This window comes from Vanessa atalanta, chromosome 29 (genome assembly GCF_905147765.1).
Source record: "Vanessa atalanta chromosome 29, ilVanAtal1.2, whole genome shotgun sequence".
Taxonomy (NCBI): domain Eukaryota; kingdom Metazoa; phylum Arthropoda; class Insecta; order Lepidoptera; family Nymphalidae; genus Vanessa; species Vanessa atalanta.
Window position 1 is genome coordinate 4,151,487 of NC_061899.1, and position 12,684 is coordinate 4,164,170.

At 32.7% G+C, this 12,684-nt stretch overlaps 1 protein-coding gene across 1 annotated transcript in view; it reads left to right on the forward strand.

Moving 5' to 3' along the window:
• Positions 1-1,730: 1,730 nt before the first annotated feature.
• LOC125074928 (scavenger receptor class B member 1-like) overlaps positions 1,731-12,684 on the forward strand; it is a 39,278-nt gene continuing 28,324 nt past the window's right edge. Inside the window, exon 1 of the mRNA XM_047686410.1 lies at positions 1,731-2,066. Within this exon, the coding sequence (XP_047542366.1) occupies positions 1,820-2,066 (247 nt within the window). The 5' untranslated portion in view covers positions 1,731-1,819. The remainder of the gene's footprint in view (positions 2,067-12,684) is intronic.

Sequence of the window (12,684 nt, forward strand, 5' to 3'; positions counted from 1 at the left end):
GTAGGCGGACGAGCAAATAGGTCACCTGATGGTAAGTGGTCGCTACCGCCCATAGGCAATGGCACTGTAAGAAATATTAACCATTCCTTACGACGCAACCACTGGCTATGACAACCACCGGATATGACAACCAACTCAATTGAATAACCAAAAACAAAGACTGGACATACCACTGGGTCAGAACACAACGACGCGGTAGCTAAGGCTACCGGGGAGGAGCAGCCCGGGCAAGGAGGAATTCCTCGAGGCCCGTACCCAGTTCGGCGTTGGCAGAACAGGAACTACTAACCATTCCTTACATCACCAATGCGCCAGTTGTTAAATTGGCTCAAACCGGAACACAAAAATACTAAGTACTGCTGTTTGGCGGTAGAATATCTGATGAGTGGGTGGTACCTACCCAGACGGGCTTGCACAAAGCCCTACCACCAAGTAAATCTATAATGATATAAATCTTATTATAAAGTATCTATAATAATATTATTCACGCGAAAGTGACTGTCTTATACCTCTTCACAGTTAAACCGCTGAACAGATTCGGATGAAATTCGGTATGGAAATAGTTCGAGTTTCCGGGAAGGAAACTACTTTTATTTAATTCACCCCTCGAGGGAGTAAAATTTTGGGTAACGTTTTGTGTGCTATAGGTAAAGTTTTATAAATTTCGTACGGCTACCCGCAGTTTCGGCTTTCATATTAATAATTATTATTATTTAAAGAAAATGTTGATATCAAATCCAACATATTTTTTTACACGTCGTGGGCCACTCATAATCTTCTGTTGTATAAAGATGTGTCGCAAATTGCTCGAAAGATCCTGGTTTTTTCAAGCATTCCGTTTCCGGACGGATCTACCTTCTTCATGCCATCAAATTTGACCAGCGGTCTTGACTCTAGGACTTGTTTGCTTCAACAGCTTTCGGACGTTCTACTTATGTGACTCGCAAACTCGGGTTTTTAAACTTCCCTATTCTGGTCTGGTTTGGTCTTAACTGGTCAGTGTTCTTACGAGTATTTAAATTTTGGTACAAAAGTGTTTTAAGAAGTAACGCTTCTTATACTATATATTTGTCCTTTTTTCACGACCAATAAAGATTATTCTGGTCCTGAGTTATATAACAATATTAAATAAATTTAAATTTATAACTTTATTACAAGTATCCAGGAGCAGATTTTATATCTTGGCTGAAATTCATAATAATGCGAAGAAATCAATTGAGTATTTGTTATAGATGTGTTTTGAACACGTTTTTAAGTTTTTAAAGGCTGACCTATTTGTGGGCTTACTCTTGTATTCTTGTATTTTTTTCATGGGAACTCCATCAACGAATCGATTGTTTTTTTAATTTAAAGAAAATATACCATCCGTTTATGGGAAAAATTCATTTTATGAGTTTATTTACGTTTGGATATTTTTTTTGATATAATTTAAAAAATATATATATATTATATGTTGTTTCATAATACACATCAGTTGTGTATTGTTCATGCTTACATGTCTTGTATAAACCCTTTTTACGTATACATGTGTATTTTGTCGGTGATTTAAATAAATAAATAAACTGGTCAATACATCGATCGTCATTAATATTTCCAATCTAATATTGATATATGTAATTACTTCTCGCAGCAATTTAAATGAAGAACATCGTACATGCCAACATGAAAGATAACCCACAATATCGTATAAAAACTAAACCAACATATCAGATGACCTGTAGGCCAAGAATCGTTTACCGATTCAGTCTGCCACCAAACGCCGTACAGCGCGGACGTGCATCCCGTGTCAATTAAATAATAAAATGAAATAAAATCAAAAATGGAACATCAAAATTTAGAAAAAACAACCTCGACGACTCCAATGCTTTTAAAGGAAGACAAGGAGAAAGTAGTGATAATAACCCCCAATAATGGGGTAGGGAAGATTCTGATTAGGGAGGATACGATTCTAGCCAATTTGCAAGGCTGTGCTGGTTGTGGTAAAACTCAGTTCGCTTGTTCTGGTGTTAAAAAACAGTGGTCGGCTCTGTGTTGGGGGAAGCAGTCGGATAAGAAATATTATTGCTGTGAGTATTTATTTAAATATATTAATTATATCATCATCAATATCCAAAATTAGCGATTGTCATGTCGATGGTCTAAAAAATCGAAGGAGAATGCGAAGCGTGGCTTCTTATACAAAAGTATAATATGAAAATCTTCTTCGAAACGCGTTGCATCCAGGGTATAAGTTTTATCTTTATCGGTTAAGTAGTCCTCATGTAATAGCATTGTTTAAATTTCGTTTGTACGAAGCCAAAGTCGGATCGCCATTATTCAGTTGCCCAAACTTGGAAATTGAATTTTTAATATTAATTATTAATAAAAATCAAAATATATTTTATTCAAGTAGGCTTTTGAATCGTAATTTAACAAACTATATTAAGTGAAGCTACCACCGAGAAGAACCGGCAAGTATCTCAGTAGTTACTTTATCAACATTTAAAATAAAAGTTATGTTAGTTTAATATACAATTATATATTATATATGTAATATATCCTGCCTGGAAGTCAACAAGTATTAGCTCCACGCTTTTTTTATCATCTATATAATCTTGTAATGCTTTTTTTATTAATGTAATTCGTACAAATGCTTTGAATGTATGAAACGGCAAAGTTAAAATTATCTGCGGAATTTTATTATAGAAATGGATACCTTGCCCCAAGAAGGACTTATTGACGTCCTCCTGATCCTTACATCTCGTGCACATACAATGATTATCACTGATTCTATCAAAGTAATCAATGATACTGTGAATATACATAATATTGTTTTTAATAAATTGTGACGCAACAGTGAGAAATTATTACTACAGAAACTTACCTATACAATATAGTAAAAAAATATCATAATTAAGAATAAAATTGCATTGCGATAGGAAAAATATATTTAAAGGAGTTAGAAAAGGGCAGAGATGAGGCTGTCCAGTCGTTAGAACGCGTGTATCTCAAACGCAGTCAGCATCACTGACTTTTATGTGCTTAATTCACTTAATCTCGTGCTAGAAATACATCGTGAGGAAATTTGCGTGTAATTTCAATTATATTCTGCTACATGTATCCACCAACCTGCATTGTAGCAGCATAATGGAATCAAAACCTAATCCTCAAAAGGAGAGGAGGCTTTATTCCAGCAGTAGCACATTCACAGGCCCTTACTTCAGAAAAGAGACCGGCACTGACGCTTAGTGATATAAATGTTTTATTTTTCTTGTTGATTGTTGGACTTTTGCATTTATATGACATATGTAATGATGTATATGATTTATATGTAACTAATTGTCGCATGCGGATTCGCTCGCGTTTTAGGCGTTGTCCGGTGTTAGGCGTAAAAAGTAGCCTATTTTCTTCCTTGCGATTCAAGCCTGCTTAACCAAATTACGTCAAAGTGCTTTGGTCGTGAAAGAGCAACAGACAGACAGAGTTACTTTCGCATTTATAATATTAGTATAGATTATATAATTGAATTAATAATTATAGGATTTATATATAACTTTAAAAATAAATAAATGGAAAAAAGATGTTTTGACCTGATACTAGTGTTGACACAGATTGAAATTCGACCAAAATCGTTTTTGAGGTTAATTTTAGGTAAACATTTGCGCCAACCTGCATTGGAGCAGCGTGGTAAAATATGCTTCAAACCTTCTCCTCAAAAGGAGAGGAGGCCTTTAGCCCAGCAGTGGGAAACTTACAGCCTGCTAAACATTTGAATTTGTATTTGTTTTTCCTATTTTTATATCCAAAAAAATGATTGATTTTTATATATATTTTTATCAATAAAGAACGTCAATAGTGACAAACAGAGGAACAAATGCTAAAAAATCACTTCGTATTCTCACTCGTGAATATAGACACCCGAATTATGGTTATAGGCCATTTTGATTCATGTATCCTATAAATTTTAAAATGATTATGATCAATGTCGACGCATATTACTGACATTTCACGCTTGTGTTCCACGGTGAGTTTCGAGTTTCTTTTTACAGAACAGCTGTACACAACTGTTTAGCCTTCGCCTACTTATATATAAATTTATTTGTTTTTTTTTTATTAAGTTTACTGGTAGGGTTACAAACTAAAATTGTCATTATATAACTAATATTATTTATACGTAAATTTATCTGTTTTAATAGCTACACATTGTTAATGGTACAGCAAAGGAATTGGTTCTTATCATCTCCTACCCCCTTCCCCTCTAACGGGAGAAGCAGACAGACACTACTGTCTCGTTCAAAACAGATATCAAAATAAAAATTATACTCTATTTATGCGTATGTTTGCTACGTGCAATTTTGAATCTTAATATTACCGGATGAAATTAATTATTGAATCACAATACGATCCTCTCGGCAAAAATTAAACAGTAGAGGTAATAAGACGAGGTACCTATTATATTTTAATTAATTTAGAACTATTACTCTAAAGTCCAAATGTTTCAATTGCAAACGGAACAAATATAAAATAAATATAGAAATTAGGGAATAAAGTTTTTTTTATGGCTTTTATTTGAAAAGGCACAGATTATTTCGCCAATGTCACATGCGAAGGAATAAAGATAATAAATGAGGAACTAATATTTTGACAGTTAAATTAAACTATTAGTGACAGTTGTTTTTTTTTTTAATTTCAATTGTGAAATGGCAAAGGTAATTGAACAATTCATAGATCGTTCAGTATGGACAAAGTCCTTGCGTTTAATTAATTAAGGAATTGAAAACAATTTATTGTTTACGCTAATTATGAGTCGCGTGTCACTAGGAATATGATTCACAGTTGCTTATAGTACTTTAACTTTACATATAATTTTATCCGAAACCTGCATGTTTTGGATGAGAATTCATCACATGTGTATCTACCAATTGTCTTGGAGCTGCGTGGTAGAGTAAGCTCGGTACCTCCTCAAAAATAATGCTTAGTCAGCAGTGAGAATCGTAAAGGACTGCTGTTTTTTTTAAATTTATCAAACATAAAGTAAACTAACAGACTAAATGATTTACTATGTAAAGTATGGAAGGTACCACATCGCTGGTCAGCATCATCGAAGGCTAGTGCAAAGTGCCACGGCGAATGCATTCGACATTTGACGAAGCGCTTTCGAACTTCGCTTTTGTCTAAATGATTCGATTCAATCTATCAATTGTCAATTACGGTATTAAATATTCTAAGCCTTTGTCTAACAATAATAATATATATTTGTTCGGTAAAATGTATTTTATAATACGAATAATAACATGTTACTATTTCCGACTAGTCACGAAATATCAGAAACTATGACATAAACTTGAAATTTGACAGGTAGGTTCCTATAGGGTGTAGACGTGCTAGTTCGCGCGCTTAATTGTATACCAAAAACATAATATAGAGATTTCTTAGTAAAATAAAGATTAAAACCAAAAATATAAACTTGAGAATGATGGCATTATCAAATTCCATATATTTTTTTTTATTTTATCAAAATCATAATGAACTAAATAAATAATATGATTATTTGTTAAAAAATAAGTGATATGGCGTATTTATTTTACATAAGCTAATAGTTTATTTAGATAAATTTAAGTAACAGCCTCTAAAACTCCGTTGTTCCTCTCATGAGAGGGAGAGATTTGCGGCTCATTCGACTACGCCGCTCAAATCCGGATTAGTGGACAAATTTTTTTCCTCAGTTTGTCTGTCTATTATAAGTACATGCCCATTCATTCATTCATTCATTCATAACGAGATTGTCATTGTTATACATCACCATCACTAATAAAGTAAAAGATTAAGACATATATCACGTTAAAATCATGTTAAAAATGTATTATAAATCTTATCTCTAATTATTGCTTATATTAATTTTATAATTTGAATCAGTGGCGTAGCTGTCGTAGGGCTAGGTGGTGCAGTGCACCAGGGCCCCTGAGCTCTAGGGGCCCTCTAACCTTAGCTATGAAAAGAGCTTTGAATAGAGATGAAGTATGGATTTAATTTACTAACGATATGTTCAACTCACTGTATCCTGTATCCTATTCTTATTACTATCTATAATTTTGAATGCCAATAAACCTTAAAGAGGGGGCGAGGGCCCGATTCTTTTTCTATGCACCGGGGCCCTAACCCATCTAGCTACGCCACTGATTTTAATACATATTTTGCAATACGATAGTGCATGGTGAGACTACTTGTAAGTAGCTTCTGCCTAAATAATATTAAAATGTAATTGTTTTTTATTTTGGTGTAATATTGTATCTGCTGTTGGTTGTCCAAGTGAAAATAAATAAAATAAATCTCTGTTAATAACAGTTTAACTAGCTGAAGTAAATTTAAATAAATATATATACCTAAATAGCTTTTTACAAGCTACTAGCCTCATATATACATATAATTGTAAACAACTTTACTTACATTCTGAATCCAAAATATCAAGCCTGTAGGTAAATTTAATACATCCTTCCTGGGTGTTCGCACGTTATTCGCTTCTATAATAAGATTCCACAGCAATTTTAACTTGGCATATTAAAAGATTTAAACCTCATATAAAAAAAGATATTGATATAAATAAGGCATATTACTCAATACAAGATTATATTAAAGATACAAAGCGTTGGCTTAGTATTTCTAGGCGGGATATATAAAAAAATAATTGTTGTCTACAGATATACTCTGTATTATGTCAGTAAACACCAATTTAAATGGTGGAAAAGAGTAACTACTGAGTTCCTTGCCGGTTCTTCTCGGTGGAAAATACTTTCCGAACCGGAGTTTTAAATTTAATTCAACAGTGTAAAATTAGATGTCAAAAGTGCCTCTAAGAGCCTACTAAAATCAACTCCCCATTCCAGTTCTCTGGAAGTCAGATATTTTTATCTGAAGATATTATGATTTTGGATATTCTTTTTTAATTCAAAACGATTATTTTTTATGTAATGTGTGTTTCGAACCAGTATTTTTTTTCTTAAATTATTTTAGGCTTATACAAACAAGAGCAAATATTGTGTTAACCTTGTACGGAAATTTGTTAGCTGTAATCTAATGACGCTATAAGAATATTAATAGTATGTATACAATAAATTCATGTATAATATATTTTACGAAGACAGACAGACGTGATTCCTTCGAATATGTTTTAAACGAGAAAGAGTAATATGTAGCATTCGTGATTTACCAATAAAAAAAAATGATGAAAACATCGTTAAAAATTACGGATATTTATTCGTCTAACACTTGTTTATTACAAATGTATTTAATGTCAGAATCAGTTACAATGTGCAAATCTACACTCAAGCCGTTGCCTTTATATTTACATTATATAACTTCTAATTAAAAAAAAAACTGTCACATGCGAAACCGAAAGCGCGGCAAAATGATGTTAGCCCTCTAATTGATAAAAAAAATCGTGTTTATGTTTAGGAATAGTTTATGTGTAAAGTAAACAATTTAACACCGAACTTTTGATTAAAAGTGTAAAAAATACTATATTAATTTAAGAGTATCGTCTGGTAAGCCCTACGCTTTGGGCAAGCCCATCACCCACCACCACTCATCAGATATTCTACGGCCAAACAGCAGCGCTCAGTATTGTTGTGTTCCGGTTTGAAGGGTGAGTGAGCTAGTGTAACTACAGGCATAAGGGACATAACATCTTAGTTCCCAAGGTTGGTGGCACATTGGTGATATAATTTCTTATAGCGCCATTTTCTATGGGCGCTGTTGAACTTGACCACTTACCATCAGGTGGTCCATTTACTCGTCCGCCTATTTAAATCATTAAAAAAGCAGAGTAAAATCGAATTGATTTTGCAATTTACACATTTCACGTAAATTATGATCTGCGTCGACATTGTACAAAATTAAATTATAGGCTAAGCTATCACCAATTCAAAATAAAGATTCTATAAATAAAAACCGGGGATAAACTACATTACTATCGTTTTATTTACATTATCAATAATCCAATTATATGATCCATCTTAGTTTCCGAAGTTGGTGGAGAATTGGCGATGTAAGGGAGGGTTGGTCTTTTTGAGTATGATATGATGTTGACTTATTTACATAACCCCTTGTCCAGAAATATCAATAAAAATTAAAAAAAAATAATATTAACAATAACACGTTCATTTATATTCTATATTTAAAAAAGGGAAATAAAAATATAAGTATTAATTTACCAAAATATATGAAACAATTCGCGCGTTTAATTAAAAATAATAATTTAATTCTGTAATAATTAATTTTTAACAATGACACGTTCGTTTATAATTTATATACTATATTAAAAAAGGGAAATAAAAAGATAAGTATTAATTTACCAAAGTGTATGAAACAATTCGCGCGTTTAATTAAAAATAATAATTTAATTCTGTAATAATTAATTTTTAACAATTACACGTTCGTTTATAATTTAAATACTATATTAAAAAAGGGAAATAAAAAGATAAGTATTAATTTACCAAAGTATATGAAACAATTCGCGTGCGTTAAATTGAAAATAATATTTTAATTCTGTAATAATTGATTTGGGCGACGGCAACGTATTGCACAAAAGACAACTGCGCAGAACATTGTCTAGTTCACGAGTATGTGTGCAAACACAGGTGCTTATTCTATTGGCACACTCTTTTAAATCGATTGGACGAATTTCGACAGGAAAGGAAACAGTTCAGGCGCAGGACCGTCACTTCCGAGGCATAGGAGTGGAAAGTGGAAATGTGTGCACATTTCCACTTTCCAGACTCCGGGCTATTACTGAGAATTGTTCGATCTATCTATAAACCCAATAACTAGACATAAGAAATACATTAAATTCCACATTACCATGCGTCTGAAATACACAAGCAAATATACATTTAGAAAAAATCATAGTTTACGTTCATTCTGCCAATGACAACACACGTCAAGTTGAAAGTCAATGACGTTTTTTTGACATTTTTGACATTTTTTGACAGTTCGGATGCAGGACCAATGTCTTTTCCAAAACATGGGAATACACAATTCTTTTTCAAACTGCTATTGAAAGTTTGCTGCTACGGAAAAACTTAATATCATTTCATCGACCCAATCAAGTCAAATCATATTTGCCGAACTTCGAACTGAATTCGAGACAAAATCTTCTAGTAGTTAATGCTCGAATCTTGATGCCAAGTTTTACGTTTTTATTTGATCAGCATTGGTTTTATTTCCTTTTTTTTTCTTCTGTCAACGTTCCTTTTTTGTGTACATTTACAAAATGTACTAAAATTCATCTTTTTTTGGGCTTTTTGTTGACATGTAGCGTTTTATGTCTATCTATTTATTGACATACTCTGCTGTAATTGAAATGGTGGCAAAGAGTAACTATTGAGTTCCTTGGTCGGTTCTTCTCGGCAGAATCTACTTTCCGAACAGGCGAAATGGCCGTCCTAGCGGATTACAAGAGTGCAATTATTGACTTTATGCAGACGACTAGTTAAAATAACTGCAATGCCGAAATCGGTCAGACAATAACATCATTACGAAGCACAAACAAATTTGTGCGTGTGTGTCGTGTGATGCTTGCATCGGTATTGATCGAGATAATTTGTGTACCAGTAACAAGATGTGTCACACAATTGAAGAAATTCCAATTTGGTTGCTATTAAACATAAGTGATTATATTGAAATTCAAAGTTTATGTATGTATGTGTGTGTGTATGTGTATGTGTGTGCGTGTGTTGTATGAATCGTTTCTTTAATCGAGACCCAATCGCTAAATTAACAGGAAGATAGAATGAAGTTTGATGAACTAAGGTAAGATTAACGTACGCACCCCAACTTGCTCAGGCGTAAATTAAATTTGGCAAATGAAACTAAAGTATCTTCACAATACTTAAAGTCTATATTCGCGTGGAACGCTCGTACTAAGAAACTTACACTTGTTTGCAGACCTATATATAAATATGGACTTTAAATTATAACTACTTTGATTAAAAACGTATTTCTTCAACTATTATAATTGTAATTGTAAATCGATTTTGATGATTGGAGACACGACGTTAATAATTGTGAGATCATATATAAATGTATGCCTTCGCTTTGACGAGCATCTATTTAAGAAATGAATAGCTAGTACTAGCTGCTCGCCCCGACTTTGTCTGGGTGAAATAAGTATTATATTATATTACTTTCTAATCATTCAATTTAAATCATCCAAGGACCCAAAAACATAAAATATTTCATCAAAATCGATCTATATACACACGTAAACACGTATTCAAAATTCGAATAAAGATCCGCTAAAGAAATGCCTTCTTCTTCACTATGGCAGTGAGCCTGTATAAATAAAACTTATTGCTATTATTATATTAAATGTTCTTAGAGGATATTAATATTCACATTGGTAAAGGAAAATACATTTCATTATTTGCGTCTCTTGTAGATGTATTTTAAGGTTTTTTTGGGTAATATACATCAACAGCACATACAAACGTAAAATTGTTTTTTTTTTTTATTGTTATTTTTTTTTCTCGTTCGAGGGTAGCATTTTTAAAAGATTTGATGATTGACAATTTAATAATTTCTTTTACTTTTTTGAATTAATTCAAATAAGAAAAACAAATATCAAAATTCAAGCAGATCTGTCAGGGTAGTATGCGCGAGCGATCCCGTGATGCCCCCCAAAAGACGGATTTTCGTAGGTTAGGTTAGGTATTCCTTTGTAGTAGAGCGTTCTATAGCCTATTCCAATAATAGTAGGAATAAAAATAAACAATTCTTAGATTTACGTATTCCATACGATTTGCTAATAACTCAGCTATATTGTGCACTACTAAGAGTTCTCAAATTTATTTATTATACAACAATATTACACTTAACCACTTATTACCATTTCAATTTTATTTTCAATATCCCGATAACAGTTTCGTCGACGTTCAAAACTCCATATTTTCGCAATGATATCCACCAAAGATACCTGTCTGGGTAGGTACTACCCACTCAACAGATATTTTACCGCCAAATAACAGTACTCAGTGTTCTGTTTTGAAGGGTGTGTGAGCCAGCCATTAACATTAGGTCTATGTCCTTCTTTAGACTTCAATCTTCCTTGTTACCAAATCTCAATGAATTCATATCAATGGTTTGTCCGCAAAAGAGCAACAGACGTACAGACAGACAGAGTTATTTCCCATTTATAATATACATATATCTTCTATCTATACTAAAAAATTAAGAGATGTTTATTTGTAATACCTAACTGAAAAATAACTACTGAAGGAATATGCATAAAATTTTAGCCAGAAGACATAGCGCGTTTCGGAGAAGATTTAATATAATATTATCATTTAAATAGCTGTGTTTAAAAGTTATTTGAGTCTTCTTGTAATATTAATTTCAAAAGATTACAGATTAAAAATAAAATTACTTTTTCTGAATACATACATACGTCGCATAATTGTCAAGACGTTAAACGATTCAGCCTTCAAACTAACCTTGACTTTAAACTTGATTTCCAGTTAAGATTAATGACAGATTGTCTTTGATTCATTATTAAAAAAAAAACCATTACCTTATATCCGCTTCTGTAATGCACATGCATTTAAATTGGTAGGTATATTAATGTCATTTATGTATGGTATGAATATCAATGCGTAATAGGGGATGTCTTTAGCTGAATTCATACAGACTATGCATATGTATTAATAAAATTGACGGACAAATATAATATTATAATCAACAATATTATAGTAGTAATTAACAATTATTAATTTTCAATAATTAAATGAAAAATAAACGAATTGTTAAGATTATACGATTATTACGTTGGAGCGAATTATAGCTCGCACGAGTGACAGATGACATCCCGTTTTTTTTTTTAAACGTTCTATCAGTATACATTTTACCTCTTCGATAGCATAGAATAATTTGTGGTATCACAAATTATTCTTATATACCCATAAATGTATATGTATATTATATTTAAATAAGTAAGTAGTTAAAGCTTCGCTCACCCTTGTTTATATATTTTTTCAAATTGACAGCCTGTAAATTTCCCACTGCTGGGCTAAGGCCTCCTCTCCCTTTGAGGAGAAGGTTTTGGAGCATATTCTACCACGCTGTTCCAATGCGGATTGGTGGAATACACATGTGGCAGAATTTCGTTGAAAATAGTCACATGCAGGTTTCTTCAGGATGTTTTCCTTTACCGCCGAGCACGAGTTGAATTATAAACACAAATTAAGCGCATGAAAACTCAGTGGTGCTTGCCTGGGTTTGAACCCGAAATCATCGGTTAAGATGCACGCGTTCTAACCTGGGCCGTCTCGTTTATACAACTAGTAATCAATTATTATTTGTGGAAAAAATCAGGAAAGACTTCAATAATACAAATCTTTTCTAAATAAAAAAAATGGAGCCAGATCGTTAAAACTGTTCCAATATACACAAAATTTAAAATACAAGAATTTCTCGTTTAATTAGACGCGGTCCGAAACGAGTCACAGGAGTCATGAGGAACCGCCAGCAAATTGTATACCTAAAATTGTAATCCTAAAATAATAGGTCGCCATTAAAGACGCCAAAAACTTGGGCAACCATGTTAATTATTAGTTATTGAGCGTAACCGCGGATACCAACTGATCAACTGTCCAATGGACATCCACTTGACCCCATATTTAATAAATATGACTCCCCGAAAGTCTAGAGACAAAC